Here is a 17,474-nt window from a genome sequence, read left to right as displayed (position 1 = left end):
TTTACAGTAACTGTAGCTGTTTATCTGGGTGCTTCACTGACTCCACTGCTAAGAAAAGAGGTAGTTAGCAGGGAGCGATCGCTAAACAGTAACAGCGGGAATAAAAACAAGACCCTAGCTTGTGGAGGAGCACTGTTTAAATGCTAATATGAAGCTCTAGGTTTCTAACACGAAGTCTGATTTCTTAGGAAATCAGGGACACTGGAATTCGAGCTCTATTTTAGTTTTGCTTTTAACTCGGGTGTACTGCCGCAAACCACGGAAGCCTTGTGTGCAGAGAGGTGCAGAAATGGTGTATTTGTGCATGTATGTGAGGAGTTCCCAGCTTTCCTGAACAGCAAAAACTTTGCCTTGATACAGCCAAAGCTACAAAGTTTTGCTCTTTACTTCAGGCTGTACAGCTGATGTTTTTAGCTCTGAAGGGCTCTGGTGTGTCAGTGAAGGAGATATAGACACCATGTTACCTTGATGTTTAATTAATAACTGAGCCAAGATCACCAAACCATTCACCAGCACATACACACCAGGCTGACACAGTGCTTCCAAAAGTATAATCTTTAATCCAGCAACTCAACCTGACTGCCCTTAGCCCAGTAAAACAAGAGGGAAAAATAAAACCTCCTCCAAACTGCCTTTGATTTGCAACACCAGTAACAGCTTACTATTGGGACAGTGGCTACTAATATATGGAATTTCTCCTTCATGCACATTTGTCCCAGGACACTTGCTTGCTGGTTTACAGGCATTATCAAATGACAGTGCTTCACATAATCTAATGTTATTGCTTAAAATAATTCCCAGCAACTTAGCCCGAAGCTGTAACATTTTTACCACTTCCTCTTTGGGGCTTTCAGGGTTGCGGTTGCAAATTTAGGAGTTGTGTACACTACTGAAGATTAGGAAACAGGACAAATCCTTTCAAGCTTCAGCTCTTCTAACCTTTTGCACTGGACTGCTTTTGGTCACTTTGATCTCTAAGAGATTCATACTGTTTAATACATACTGAGGAACTCTGCCAAACAATACAGTTCTGCATTCCTTTGCTGTGTGACAAGTCGAAGTAACCTAGAAAATCCAGCCCCTTACTGCAAAACTTCTCGCAGAGAATTTTTCCACTGTGGGTTAGTTTTCAAAATTTTAGGTGCTATTTTGAAATGGAGAGAGTAATCTTCGCTTCTAACCAAGCCACTCGGCTGCTTGATGAATAAAATTACACTGAATCAGGACGGTCTGGGTCTCTTTGTAAAAGCAGAATTCCTCATCAAAGCTTACTTAACATCTGCACGAAGTTGAAGTGGTTTTCAAACAAACCCAAGAATCTCTGATATCTACAGTGCTGCAAAAACAAGCAGGTTCAGAAGGCAATCCTATAATTCAACGGAAAGTAAACATCAGCATGATGACGTCTTCGTCTTGAATTAGTTACAAGTCACGCTGCCCAATGCAGAATTATTCTTTTTTTCCTGCTTAGATCTACATCATGTATGAAATATTATTTCACAAAGCACAAACCCATTCTATATCTGCAATTATTTTATCAGCAAAACACACAAAAGTTAGAAAATCTTGATAAACAGTATCTAATATACATACTGTGAGGCTTTTTCACAAGAAGATACGAAAACCCCCGAATTTGAAATTATAACTCACAGTTAGAAAAGGATAGTGAGCAGATTAGAAAACAGTATTATCACTTAAACTTGATATTTAATAGTACATTACCTAGAAGGCTAATGCCTAAACGAGAGAGCCCCTGTCTCAGTCCTTCTCCCAGGCTCTCTGGAAGCTGCCTTCTCCATTCTTCTTGTCTGTTGTAATGCTCCTCATCCAGTGACAGCCTATCCATATTCCGAGCAAGACTTGTTGCCAGATTGGTAATTGACGTCAGCGTACCTAAATGCACGGAGATATACATTTGGGTCTGGATCAAAATGCTTTAATTTAAACCACGGAGACATTGTATGCCTCACTGCAATGCTGAGCTTATGAGCAGAGCAGCAAGTCAAGTGAACAGTCACCCATGTGTAACACGCTTTACTATTTGTCAAGCATCACCACGCTGCTGCTATGGCCCGTGTCATGCCTTTTACATTAGCCTGCTCCAGGTTTGCCTGGTCGGTGGGAACAGAAACTCATCTGAACATCCTTCTCCAGTTCCCTGACTTGTGGAAGGCCAATCTAAATGGAGAGGGGGGTGATGGAAAGGTAAACAAATATTTACAGAAGGAGCCGTGAGGCCGCGTCCTGCGGGAGGCAGGAGCGGAGGCTCGGAGCAGCAGCCGGGGCAGCCGCTGTGTCTGTGCGGCGGCTGGAGCCACACGATGGCACTGTGTGTACAGGCTTTGCAAGGGAAAAGCTCCTCCTGTTCCCATGGCAGGCCAGCCCCACTGTCAAATCCCATCCACGGACTCACACAATTATGACAACTGTATCTACTTTTTTTTTTTTTTTTAAATAAATATGATGAGGCGACCGAGTGTAGAATTTCTGATGGCTAGCAGAAGTGCAGAACACCTTTAATACTTCTGCAGTTATCACATGAAATACTTGCTGAGTGAATATCTATTTCCCACTGGGAGGTTTAAAATTCTGAAGTTTCTGAAACATTCTCATGCACTGCAGTAAAGTGGTGATCTGTTTAGTACATGAGACATTGCATGTGAGCTTGTTACATACTCTCCTAGCTTAGCTAAACAGGAACTGTTTGGTTTTTGAGCCCTGGTACCCGGAATTTCAACTGGCACTGTCAGAGCAGCACAAGACAAGACAGGGCCAGGAGACTGAAGGATGGACGGATTTTATTGCTTAAAACTTTAACAATGCATGACAACAAAGCAGTAGTTGGAGTAATAAAGTGTAAGCTCTACCTTTGGAAATGTGTTTTACAAATGATGTTGTTCCTCTGGAAACTCCACTGACAAATGCTCCTGGGCCTCTGGTCAGTCCTTCATAGGGGAGCCTAAAGAAATCAGCTATGCCATTCCCTATGCTTCTCACCAGACTAGCTGGGCTTCCAAGAATTTCCAACGATCCAACAACCCAGCCTGTGTGGAGAAACAAGACACATGTTACAGCTGCAAAAACTGCAGAAGCAGCAGTTGTGAAAAGGTTATTCCTTAATTATCTTTTTCACACTAGAATTCATTGCATTGTGAACTTCCTTTGAGCAAAACACAGGAAATAACTCATCCACTATGAATTCAGAAATGGCAATCTTTCATACTTCGTAAATCAAAGAAATCCTTTTGGCAAACTCACAAATAGCTTTAGAATTACTTCCTTCCAGGAGCTTCCCGTATTTCTGCTAAAAGTGTGTGAGGGAGGCGGATGCGAGAGCCTCACAGCTACAGAGGAATGGGACTGCAAGCTCAGATGCTTGGGTTGGTTTTAGACACTATAAGGCAGCGTTGTGATTTCACATCCTTATGTGATAGAATTGTGACAGGGAGTTTACACTGATACAATGTACTGCTTTACGGGAGTGTGCAGGTCAATTGCTTGATGGAGTGTTAGGAAAAGGGATGCAGATTTTTGACAAGTGCTTAAGAAGTTATTTTAAATCCACCCCAACCCTTCTAAGCTGATCATTTTCTTTCAGAGTGCAGTGAAAGCCAGACAAATGTCTTCTGCTCAGTACAGTTGTGTAAACAGCAATGACATCTACATGCTGATTAGGTTACTCATAGGGGAGTATTCCTTATGCATATCCCAGGAGAAGTATCTGCAGATCTGGTTTCCTATATAAACGCAGGGTTGCCAGCAGCTTGCTGGATGGCTGAGCACGCAGCAATCTGTTGCTGGAAAGCTATTTGCAGGTCTTGTCTTTCTCAGGCTGGTAGGCAGCAGATTTATTAGGGAAACAGTGCTGCATAACTCTTTTTTTGGCAGCCCAGAGAGAGCAATTCAGAAATGGCAATAAATGTGAAACAGGAACTCTTTGGTCTTTGAGCCCTGGTACCACGAATTTCAGCTGGCACTGTCAGAGTGCACAAGGTGTGACAGGGCTAGGAGACTGAAGCAGGGACAGACTGGCCTCCTGCTCTCCTATGAGGGCCCTTGATCTGTGCTCTGCCCTCCTCATTCCCATCTCATCTTTGAAAACTCCTGCTATCCAGATGCTTTTCTTGTTTTCTTTTAACCCCTCCCAGTCATTCCTGTGGAAGGCTGAATCATGAAACCGAACAGAAGAGAAAATGTTACTCACATGAAATGAATTAATCTCATACTATCATTCTAAGCTCCCGGAAAATCTGTTATTCTTGTTGAATCTGTCCCACATTTCAGCTCTGGCAGGTTGAGAACTCCAGTACTTGTCATATGAAAAGCAGGAACCAGAGTGGACATAAGAGAGAGGGTGGGATGGACTACAAAAACAAAACCCAAGTGCTACTGGCAATGCAATGAACAGAGCAGCAACACACATTGTGGCCCTGCTGTCCTGGAAAGGAGCATCCCCCAGCAGTCCCTTCCTGCCAGGACCAGGGAAAGCCAGAACTCCAGGTTGGGCTGCAATTCCCTTGCTGCAGGATTTTAAATAAATTATCTTTGCCACTGTGTGAAGTGCTGAAAAGCTGGAGGGGTGGGGGAGGTGTTTATAGATGAGAGAGATGTTATTTCTGCTTTTTCTGATCAATATTTTTGCAATAATTCCTTAGAGCCTTTTTTTCCCCCCAGATATTGTTGACATTCCTTGTGCTACATGGTGGTGTGATAGCAAGTGGCTACAGGACACTGCAGCTTAGTGCCTTGGTGCCCTGCAACATCCCCAGCAGGCACCACCAGCCTGGGACATGGGGGATTCCACTCTCCTGCTGGGACAGCCAGCATTTCAGGAATGTAAAACAGAAAAAAACAGGAATGAAAACAGTTAAACACAAAACTGAGGGGTTGCCTGGTATGCCAGGGATGGTTTGTTGTAATCTGTCCTTGCCTGTCATGTTGGGGAAGCTCTGGGTGGATCATGCTCACCCTGGGAGAGTGTATGGGAATAATGTACAACATGCAGCATGGGGGACCCTCCTTGGCCAATTCTCAGAGCACCCAATGGCTCCTCACTGCCAGCTTGGACCACTCAACCCAGGGAAGAAGGCCTGGGATTAAGTCAGGAATAGGAGAATGAGGAACCAGGAACAACCCCTCAATTCACAAGCTCTGTATGGCATTTGACTTTGCAGAATACAGTATCATGTCAGGTTACCCCTTCCCACTTATGCAGAGTAATTATATCCACTGACATGAAATAAGTATGACTGCACTAGCAGAGAGCCACTGGATTTTCTTTATAGGCAATTATAGGGTTAGATGTTGTACCAGTGGTATTTTTGATTAGAATTTTATTCACTTTTTTTTATAGGGCACAACTTAATTAGAAAAGACTAGGAGATTTCCATTGCAGGTTTGGCTGATTTGAGATAAGCAATGCTAATCAGCATATTTGAACAGAGCTTTCCAGCCCCATCCATGGCTTCAATGGATTCTGACCACTCCTTTGCAACACACAGGGCAACCTGATGCACCCCCTTCAGCAAGCTTTGGGGCAAATCCTGCTCCCTCCCACAGGTCAGCAGTGGTTCTGCACACAGCTAAGGGACAAAGAGTGCATATCCCTGAGTATAAGGTATGGCTGCATGGGCAGGCTGTCTGTGCAGATGCCACCAATGATTTATGCATGAGCAGAAGGGGGTCAAACAATCCATATTCCAGATTAATGTAGTTAAAATGAACGAGCATGAGGTCCTCTTCCATAAGAGAACAACTGTGCTAATGGTGAGAGAAAACTCAGGGTTTGCAGATCATATAAAGCTTTTTGCTTGATTTTTTCCTTCCTTTTTTTACTTTGTTGACACAGTCAGCTCTTTTGACAAGTGTCACAAAGTCTTCAATATAAACCATTTTCATTTCTAAACCAAACATTAACCAGCACAATTCGCCATTTTAATCATGGTGACATCTTTCAAACAATACATTTTAGTTATAGTACTTTTAATGGGAGTTAAGTATATATGCATATGTATTTTCCTGAAGAGAAGTTCCACCAAGCAAACCTCAGTTCTTAATACTTAAATCTGCTTGATTTCAGATACATCACTGATCCCAGAGCAAGTGATGGGGGAGAAGCATTTCCACTGTGGACCATATTTGGCCACAGTTTCACTCTTAATTACCAAGCAACTGCCCTTCTGTACTATGAGATTTAACTACACAACAAATCCAAACAAGTAGCAAAAAGAAAAACCTGCAATGTTGGCAAGCATAATATTGCAAGAAAATAATGAACTGGTACACTGTTCTGGTGCACAACTGTGCACACTGTTGTCACAATCAGCAGTGCAAGTCAGGCATGCACACTGTGAAACACAATGTCAGCATCTATAAATAGATGAAATACACGTGCACAGTTTTAAAAAGTGTGCACAGAAGTCAGGTTGCAGCTATGCTTCCAGTCCAAATGGAAGCATTAGGATCTCAGAAAATCTGACTATTAGTATTGCAGGAAAATAAATCCCACATTTCAGTGTGGAATATGTTACTTCTGTGTGATCATGGAGGAGTTTTCTGTCTCAGGCACAAATTCTGGGCTGCACCAAGACTCACCAGAGACCAGATTTCATTACTTCTACATTAGTATTTATGGAAAACAAAATGTACCTGATAACTTAAAAAGACTAATTGCTTGCTATTGATCCTATATAGGAAAAAGTTACTAACAGCAAACTTCATAGTTCTTGGATCAAAGGACAACAAACATCTGTGTGCCAGTTTAGATCGAAGGCTGTATGAAGAAAGACAGATTCCTAATCATAAAGTGAAGCCAAAAGGAGTTTTAACAACAAAACAACATTCAGGCCTATAATTTACTTCTGAAGGCAGAGCAACATGCTGAATAATTTGATTAAACAGTGTTTTGGGGAATTTATGTAAGGAATGTGGGTTGATTCTAACTAGTGCTATAATATAAAATGACAAATCCTAAGCCAGCTAGAACATATTTTAATGCTGTGTTCAGGGTTTCAGGTGGCTAAAGCCTTCAGGTGGCTGGCTAATGTTTAGCACAACGTTGCAAATCTTCACAGATATCTGCTCAGCTATTTTATTTCCCTTCTGTAACATGACAGGACCTGAATGGTGTCTGAAAGTATCGTTATCAAACAGCATCTAAGGAGGAGAACAAAAATTGTACTGCTAACATCCAGGTCACTCATCTTCAGCGACAGCCACAGAATCCTGGTAGCCAATGAAAATGTTGCTCGTTAAGGAAAAGCACTGACCTGCTCTGAAAAGGGCTCCAGCCGCGTAATGCATGGCCAGGGCGTGCACAAGCTGCCTGGCCGTGGTGAAGATGGGTCCTCGCTCAAACACAGAGAAGGAGAGAGGGGTATGGTCTGAGGCTATATACAGTTTCAAGGAAGCATGAATACTAACAAGGAGATTAACAGGTTGTATTTTTAATCTTCTGAGCTTCACTGGCTTGACTAAAGCTCTTGCATGCTCTCTCACTTGTTCAGGCACTATCAGGATAGTATCTGAAGCACTGATGGATTTACAAGCAGTTTTGTTTTCTGGAAGATATGTATCAAACAAAGTCTTAATGTAGTAAACAAAGGTGTCTTCCACATAGAGCCTAGCTGGTTTGAGCTCAAAGCTGAAGTCATTCACGTGAAACATGAAATTCTCTTCCTCGGAAAAAACAATGCAGAGTTTAATAAAGCAGTTTTCCTTATAGCTTTCCAAATCTTTGTTACAAACAATAAGGTTGTTCATTCTTGACCACTGCGTGGTTTCAGTTTTCTCTTCTTGGCACAGCAGGACTGCAAAATGGAAATTGGATTTGCTGTACAACTGATTGTCCACTTGCAAGTCTTCACAATACACTCGGAGTCTATGAAACTGTGGGAGGCCTTCCACAGAGTCCTGCTGGAACTCCTGTGACAGGGAGCTGGTGGCTGGGGCCATGTGGAGGAAAACATTGTCTGCTGTGAGACGCAGGAGCTCAGATGACACTTTGTGGTTTGTAATATCATCAAATGCAGCAAGATTCAACTGACTGATGAACATTTTCAGTGACAGGGTCTGCTCTTGACTTCTAGACAGGAGGGAAAAGAAGTTTTATTACTTTGTGTCTTTTGAGCTCACCTGGCATCTTGATTGCTCAAAGAGCTATCAAGAGAGACATTCTCTATAATATGTGGAAACTCATTGTGCAAGTCCTGCTAACTGGGACAAACCCCATTACTGGGATTTGGCAACCTTAATCACCACAGTGAGTACCACCCAGAAGGTCTTCTAAGAAACAGGACAGTGTATATCTATACCAGGGTTGTCTTTTTTATCATTCAACAGGATAGTCTGAACAGGAACATCTCTATCTACACAGCAATTCCCTATTACATTTTACAGAGACAGATATTAAAATACACCACGGATACAATTTTCTGATGATTCATGTACAGCCTCAGATGTTTCACTGAAGGTTACTATTACAGATAATCACTTCACATCACACACAGTGACTGCCCTCCAATGAAGCCACTGCAGTATTTCCGTACTGACGGCATTGAGGGCCTCCCCCTGCAATGTAAACAGCTCATTGCCAAGTTTAACTAGCAAATGGACTATCAGGTACTGCTGAGGACCAGTTGCTTGGGGATTAATACTTAATTACAATGCAAATGAAAACAGTACAACAAATGCCACTCTAGTTGTAACAGGATTGCTGGAGGTCAAGTATTCTGCAGAAATAAGTAGTATTATAATTGCACTTGAATGAAGCTGAGGACCAGATTGTGGTGTATTATGGAAGTGGGGAAATCTAAAGAAGGGTGTTATAATCAAGCATGATTAATTACTAACTGTAAGGCTATTTCTATACCTCTTGCATATTAAATCTTTGGGAGCTTGTAAGATTACAGATGGCAGGACCTGGCTAAACAAATTTTAAACTGATGAACACATTCAAAATTAATTACTATGGAAAAGGTATTTTTTTTTAATTAACAACTCAGGTCCTCCTTTTGTACCAGTCATCCAATGTTTACCCTAAAGTGACATGACTTTTGATGTCAGATTCTCCTTTTTAATTGTGATTTACAAAGCCATATGGTCTAAACATATGCTACAGAGCATGCAGCAGTATTAAACAAAACAAACAGCTAGGTTAAAGTTTCTAAGTCAGTTAACACTTAGAAAGCTGACTGAGCTCCCAGCAATGCTTTTAATCATCTTTTATGTGCTTTATATACCTGTTGAGGTTGATACCATCAGGTCCTGCTCTTCCTTCTGGGGCCAAGGTTATGACTATTGTTCCACAGTGATGGGTGATGTCCACATAAACACAGCCGAAGCCAGTTAAGAACACAATCTAAAGGAGAGGGTTAAAACCACATGGAATGTAACCAAAATCACTATTTTTAATGTCATAAATGAATTTAATGTTATTAATGCCTTCTGGTTGAAATCTTTTACTCAAATCAGGATACTATTCGGGAAAAAAGTCAGATTTCAGTGATTCAGAAAATAACTGCTCTGATACTTTAAGTAGTTCAGTTATTCAGGGAGATGAAATTTGCATCTCATCATTCAACTGCATAAGTAAATACATTTTAATAAGACACTTCTCCAGAAAAAAAACATAATGTGCTGGGGAAGGTGGAGTTTATATGAGAAGAATAAAGAGGAAATTTTAATTTCTGATTTTGGATTAAGCAGAAAGGCATTTTCCTGGAGGTCTAAAAAATGCCACTTTCTCCTCTAGAAAACAAACCCTAAACTAGCATTATGTTGCTATGCCCTAGCTCAGAGCTGGGTGGATGAATGGCTGATAGCATCATGTAAAACACATGAAGACTGAAAAGTAACTAACATTTTGGATCCATGAAAACTTGCATTAGCAACTCAAGACTGAAAACACTATTAAGCCATTTAAACTGGTTTGTGAGAACACCTCCACAGGCAAGGTGCCAGCACGAGAAAATGGCAAAAATCTATTGGAAAGCATAAAACAACTAAAAAGGCAGGGAAAATGGGAATTTGACAACAGGTTTATGTCTTGCTTACAGGTGTACAAACTTTCATTCTGGACAAGTTGTCTTTAGGAATATCCTATTTAGAGAAATGATGTACTGCTTTTGGAGCTTAATTCTGCAACATTTCCAAGTTTTGAGTTTCTCCAGAATATAAAAGATTAAGATCTTTTAAAGATTTGGAAAATTCACAGCAGTCCTTGTTAGAGCAAGCTGGCTTCTATTTTCTTGTAAGGTTGCTATCAACACAACTGTTTACTAGATTGCAATGACAGAAGCGATAATAGAATGGAATGCAAACTTGAGAAATAACACAAAGATATTGGGCTAGCACAGGTAAAACAAACAGCTATTTGTCTTGAAGAATCTTTACTGCTCTTAAGAAGTCACCAGAAGCAAAAACAATTGCAAGTTCAGTAGGATCAGCACTTACACTGATTGTTAAGCTATTCATAATAACCTTGTACAGATAATTAAATTTCATTAATAAAATTTCTTATTCTTCTGACAATTACATAGAAGAAAATTTCTACTTTTGACATGTCAGTTTTAATCCTTTGCTTGTCTGGAAGAGATTCACAGTCCTACATGGAGAAAAAAGGACATGTACAGAATTTTCAAAACTCTAATTATTCTAAATAAACCTCCACTGATCTTGAAGATTGGTAATTTTAAATTCCAATTTCAGATTATTCTGATGATAAATACTTCAATATTTATTAAGGTATTAGTTTTAAGTAATTTTACATTTACTTTCTAATAGAAAAAAAAGTACCTATCTGTGACATAGAAGAAATACAAATTACCTAAGATCCTTTAAATCCCAGTTATTTCACAACCTGAACTAAACTGTATGTGACACTATTAGTATATTCCTTATTCACTTACATTCATAGTTTTCAAAGAGAAAGATAGACTTAGAAATCCTGGGAAAATTTTCAACATGTACATCCTAAAACTTCAATAACAGAAGGCTATACTTTTTTGGAGAGCTGTTCAAGTAGACAATGATCCCCAAATGTTGTCTTAGCATCTAATTCCTTCTAGGAGCCAGATACTTATAAAGAACCCTGGTCTGGCATAACATTAATGACTGAAATTTGAAACCCTGCATTGCTTGACTGGCTTGCTGAATGGAACTGAACTACTTGCTATATAACATAACACTCAATAATCAAGAGCATTTTGTGATTTGTGCCCAGGGAAAACATCTGAAACTAGTATTTCTTTCAAAGAGCCAAGCAGTTTATGTTGATTCCATGTAAACTAATGACTTCAAAGATGGAAAAAATTCCCATCAAAAAGAATTACTCCAGTCAAGGAAGCTTTCATTTACCTCAAGATCCAGAGAAAAATAACAGAAGGCAAGAAAAGGGAGGGGTTGTTTTGTTTTAGAAAGACATGAGTAGCTTCTGTAAAGACACAGAGGGAGAATGACTGTGACGATTCCTACAAGATATTAAGATAATTATCCCGTGATAATTAAGTCACCAAATTTTCCTGGACCCTGTGGCATTCTTTGCTTACAGAGTCCAGAAATGTTCAAGACCGATTTTTTCAGGCAACAACAGGTTGATTAAAAATTAAAAAAACCTCAGTGTTATAAAGCCTCTACGTTCAATCTAGCTATTTTCAAAAAGAGACAGTAAAGAAGATATCCTGTGTGCTAAAACTTCCACAGGAAGGGCCTTAATTAGGCAGGAGAGTTCCCAGGAGTTAAATAAAACCCCTTAAACCAACAGAAAGGATACATTTATTGCAGAGGAACAATGCACTGTGCAGGTCAGAAAGACAACCATTTATGTTGTGAATTAGGAAGTAATGTATAATGATTTACTTGTGTTCCTTGGTTGTTGATGTCCACAACATCACTCCATTCATTTACTAATTCATCAGATGACACCACTTTCAGGAGAATACTGGGCAACAAGTCTCTTGTTTTGCAGTCTGGATAGCTGGAGATTTGATGGTAAAGTTCATGATGAACTGAACATTCAGCTGGAATCTTTCTACAGTAAACTTCAAACTTGGGTGTATCTGAAATGTTATAAAATATACGAGATCAGAGCCTTCTAAAACCTGTATGAAATCAAAACTCATCATTGCTTGCACAAATGAGAAAGTTTCTGTCTGAAATATTCCTGATAAGAAAAACATTGCTTTTCTATCACTTAGAGTATTATATGTTTGGGTTTTTTCCTTTTCTCTTTCTATTTAATAAAATGTTACAGAAATAATATTCCACTGATCATTATATTAACTTACTCTAACCAGACTTTTGACAATATGTTTTGTTACATTTCCAAATCTGAGAAAATAGAAATGTTCCATTGAACATTGAATTGATGTCAGCAAAACTCCAGTGCCTATGGATTCCTACAGCTGGGTCACCTTGACAGCTGGAACCAGGGAGACCCAAAAGCCCAGAGACAAATATTTAAGTTCATACTCCTGACCTCACCATTAGCTCCAACAGCTTCCAGAGTCTCTCACTTTGAGACAGACCTTCATGAGGGCATCAAGTTCTTGCTATAACCAAAACACCCGCTGAACTCATTTTTGGACTGGAGATACAGTAAGATATGTTATACTACAACAGTGCACTGTTTCTAATTATGGCATTGTACCTACCTTTGAAATTCTCTTTTACAAGCAATGGAATGGAGCACCTATTGTGGATAATGATACGAGGACTAGGATCTTCTGTAAGTGTCAGGTATGTCACGCCAAGATGCTCTTGGTAAGTCAGTGCTATAGCTCTAAAACAGAAGCAGATATATTGGATTATGCCTGTTTTGGGTGAAATCCTTACATATTATTACCCTGAACAATTAAAAACATTCAAACCTAGCATCTGTAAGATTTTTTATTATCAAGTTCCAAGTCCATAGATATTTATCTACATTTAGGTAAGTACACATCTCCAACAGAAGAATACGTGGAAATAGCCTAAAAAACATGAGAGAAGAAATTGCTTCATGGGGAGTACTCATGAGTTAAACTGAACATGTGTGTCTACAAGATGAGAGCCCTAGCCAGCAGAGATTTAGAATAAATTAAAAACATGAGATTGTAGGTCCAAATTTCCAACATAAATCTTTAAAATTTTCCAGAAGAATTTGCATGGATACTTCTCTGCTACACATGAAAGGTATTTGAACAAATCTAACTGACTGCTCCCCTGGAATGATGCACAATGCTATTGCTCTTTTAAATGTTAATGTTATGGATCATCACTACATCGGTTTCCAAAATGAATTTAGTTCTACTCATTAGCTACATAAAATATCTTCATGCATAAACATACATTCTTTTTTTTTCTCTTGAGCAAATTTATTGGCTATTGCTAAAATGCCTTAATCTCATGGTGATTTTAAAAAATCCAAAGTCTGAAAATCTGATTAGGAATATGGGATTCTCTGTGCTTGAGGCAGAATGATAAGGAATCCTTCCCTCATTGTTTCCATTAATTTTTTTAAAATCAAAAGTCTGTGTGAGTATCTTTAGTATCCAAAATGACACCTCTTGGACTCTGCAGAGGAACTGTGAGAGGGTTTGAATAATACCAAGCACTTCAGGGAAGAGAAAGATCATATCTCTGGTAATATATACTGATGTAGCCTCTCTAATTTCAGCAGATTGTTTCTTGCTTGTATCAGTATAAGCATGAATGGATTCAGACATCAGGTTCAAGAAATTAAGCTGCTCATCTGACAAGTCACTGGATTGCTATTTTTAACTAGCTGGTTCCATAAGTTTGTAAATAAGAATAAGAATGTACAACTGCACAGTTCAAGTTTTAAAACTTGAAATTTTTCCTTGCTGTAATCTCAAAATAGTTTCATCCCTTTTCTCTTTATCCTCTTATTATGCTTACAAAAATATATGTCTACCTTTTATAAACAAAATCTAAATTTTTGTATTGTATTATTACACACTGTCCTTGAACTCTTAAATTGCTATTCACAAATTGAAAAACCACCTTAATTCCCCAATATAAGCTTTTCATGCTCTTATTTGCATGCACAGAAAAAAACAGACCATACATTCTAGAAGTGTACAACTTGTACATGGTCATATCATTAAACCAATTACAATAAAGGCATCAAAACCATCAGAAGATAACAATTTTTAAATTAAAGTAAGACTTGCCTTTACATATGGGGGGCATGCGTTACTTTGACTTTTGCATTACTCTCTTATGGTTTCTGACTACCTGAGGCTTGACAGCAACAAGCCAAGCTCGCTGTTGGAGAGTACCAAGTACCTGGTGCAGAATCCGCCGTCGGCGCGCGCGCCCGTGGGCACCGCCACGCTCTGCCTCGCCAGCTCCGCGCTCACCACGGCCGGGAGGCTCCACAGCTGGCGGCTGCCGGCGCTGCCCAAGGCCAGCACCAGGCGCCTGTCCCTGTCCCCCAGCGACGCCCCCGCCGCCGCGGCACCCGGCTCCCACAGCAGGTCCCAGCAGGGCACGGCGCTCAGCGCCTCGCCGCAGCCTGCCCCGGCCGGGCCAACGCTGAACACCATACTGTCGGGGCACTGGAAGTCCTGGAAATGAAAAAGGGGGTGGTAGCATGGCATGCTGGCTCCAAAAAAGAGGTTTATTCATGTTGATTTTGCACAGAACATTCTCAAGCAGCCAATGACCACAACTAACTAATGGTTGCACTGTGTTGCCCGAAAGGCTACTTGGCCAGATTCTGCCTTTGGGGATATGTTTGTAGCACAGCTGTCTGGGGGTCCTGAGCTCTAGTGGAAGATGTCTCTGCCCATGCTGAGGGGTTTGGAACTAGATGCTCTTTAAGGCCCTTTTAACCCAAGCCTTTCTCTGATTCTCTAATTCTGTAATCTACAGTTGGCTCTCAGTAGCACAACATAGCTCTACCAAAATCAAGTTACATTCCTGTAACACAACTGCGTGAACGAAATCCATTTAGGGTTACAAAAATAAGAATGGATTTTAGCCTTAGCATTCTCCCAATTCCCTATATTTAGACTGCCACAAAATGTGTGATGCACAATGGTAGATACTGATGTGAAGAAAACTAAAGCAGAAGGAAAACAATACAGAAACAGGAGCTTTAAAAATTTGTTCATCTGCCAGCTCTTCTATTAAGTTGGACCCTAAGAATTCTTTCCACATATTTTACTATAAACGTAATCTCCAATAAATATGTATAAATGGTTGATTAAAATATATTGACCATGCATACATTTTAGTTCCTGCAAACTGGTCCTTAAATATTCTGTGAGATTATTAGAAAACTGATATTCACAATTTGATGCAGTCTATGAAATACATAAACTTTGGGCACATCCCTAGTTCTGCTCTAGCTTTGCTCAGATAACTGGAATCTTCCCAAAAGGATAACAAAAAGTTTTCAGCCTGCCAGGCCAATATACTTCTTTTACACACAAACTCAGTAAAAATTCTGAGAACATTTTCAACAGCTACTACGGATTACACTGCCTATTTTACTGAAATGGCCATTACTGCCTGAACAGATGGAGAACAGGCAGAACTAATTCTGCAATGTGCAAGAATTTGCTGCTTGCACAGATTTCTGAGCACATTTAATTACTGGAGTTGAATTTACCCAGGATTCAGTATTCTAAATGATATAAATTACTTTATGATTATTATGTCTAAAGATTTCGGTTCCAACCTCTGCTATATGCAGCTCATCTAAATAGAGCTACAGATATAAACAACCATTTTCCACAGATGACAAACAAAAACAGTATCTACAGTGCTTTACCTCTTCGCCTGAGTAGGATTTGGAAATAAAAAGCTGTGGCCTATAATAGATTTGATATGATGTATCATTGATTATTGTTGTCTTATCTTCTATCTGTAGAATTTGTATACCTTGTCGAACCATGGAAGAAATGCAGAATTCACACAACTGTAAGATAATGAAATTGTGATGAAACGAAAATTGTGATGAAGTCACACAAAAATACAAAAGGTAGTGAAATGTAGCAATAGAAGTGCTACTCTCTTTCTAATCAAAGAAATCCTCTCTATATTCATGCACTTTGTAACTGGAGCCACATCACGTACTTTTGAAGTTGCATCTGTCAATGTTATCCAAGCAAGATTGAAAATTCATTAATTCTTTTTCCAGGAGATATTGTATTATCTTTATGGGTTGCACAGTATGTTTTTGGCAATCTAATTCTTTAAATTATATTTCATACATTGTTTATACTCTCTTTATGTTGGACATATATTAACATAATTAGGGAGAAGCTTTCACACTGCATATTGTTTTATCTGCTATATGACTTTGTTTTTACATGATAAAGTTACAAATCATTATAATTTTCTTCTAACCTTTTGATGACCTGGAAAAGCACCAAGTTTAATTTCAGCTTCAACAAAACCTTCTTCATCCAATGTTACTACTTCCTCATTATCAGCATCCTTCCATTTTGGGGAGGTCACATTATGAACCAGTTTAATTGCCACTGATTTGTGCACAGTATTAGTGTTTGCCCAGTATATTCCAACCTGAAAAGCTTCCTGCAAGTGAAAAAAGGACTGATCATCAGTGGTTCACAATTTGATACATTTCTACTACACTTCTAAACGCAGTTTTCAGTAGGCAGTGAATATAATTTCCTGCCTTTCTCCCTCTGATTCTTTCTATGTGGTACAAGGATAGATGAAACCACAAGGTGGATAAGGAACTGATCCTCACAAGCAATCAAGGCCGTAGTCTACACTGAGATGTGTTACTAGGCAGACCTTTTGTTTATTAACAGACATACATGGAGGGGGTGGGAGGAAAGATGACAGAATAAACAGGACCTATCAGATTGCTCAAATGGAATTAACAAGCTGCTGTGTCAAATCACCTTAAATACTTCAAAACTAAAGAATATCAGAGTTAAAAAAATGTACATGGCCAAGATATGTGGGAAGACCTGTTACACTGAATTAAGGAAGGCAGGCATTCTAAAAAAAATTTTCCTCTATTGTAATTCATTCTGTGTCATTATCAACGTCTCTTGGTAACATTAAAAGCTATGAAATAACATTACATAAAGTGCTCTCAAACCAAATATACCTTTCAGGCTGTCAATTTTCCTATTGTGGTCAACAATTTCTCAAGTGACATGTTGGCACAAAGCCTAGGCCTTTATAGCAACCTTCATGGGCTGCTACCTTACAGCCATGCTGCAGATTCTTTGGCTGAACTAAGAGAAGGGGAAAGGCTGCTGATGGAACGAAGGCCTTCTTCCTACAGTGTCTTGTGGACAATTTTTAACTATGCATCTTTAGGATGTTGTTTTTCAAACACTGCTACCAAGTATGTTGTGCTACCCACTTGGTAACTCAGTCAGTGTGGTCAATTCCCATTGTTATTGCTAGTCTTTATCAAATGACTAACAGACAAACAGACACAGTAACTGGAAAGTGGGAATCATCTCGAGTAATAACAATTCTTC

General features: G+C 39.5%; 1 protein-coding gene across 1 annotated transcript in view; it reads right to left on the bottom strand.

Annotated features, from left to right (window-relative positions):
• VPS13B (vacuolar protein sorting 13 homolog B) overlaps positions 1-17,474 on the bottom strand; it is a 430,139-nt gene that overhangs the window by 14,245 nt on the left and 398,420 nt on the right. The window contains 9 exon segments of the mRNA XM_030963535.1: positions 1,723-1,893; positions 2,868-3,044; positions 7,269-8,083; positions 9,240-9,358; positions 11,857-12,056; positions 12,651-12,778; positions 14,287-14,567; positions 15,779-15,925; positions 16,357-16,545. Coding sequence (XP_030819395.1) covers positions 1,723-1,893; positions 2,868-3,044; positions 7,269-8,083; positions 9,240-9,358; positions 11,857-12,056; positions 12,651-12,778; positions 14,287-14,567; positions 15,779-15,925; positions 16,357-16,545 — 2,227 coding nt within the window.

Source organism: Camarhynchus parvulus, chromosome 2, assembly GCF_901933205.1.
Source record: "Camarhynchus parvulus chromosome 2, STF_HiC, whole genome shotgun sequence".
Lineage (NCBI taxonomy): Eukaryota > Metazoa > Chordata > Aves > Passeriformes > Thraupidae > Camarhynchus > Camarhynchus parvulus.
This window is presented reverse-complemented; position numbering and strand designations above follow the sequence as displayed.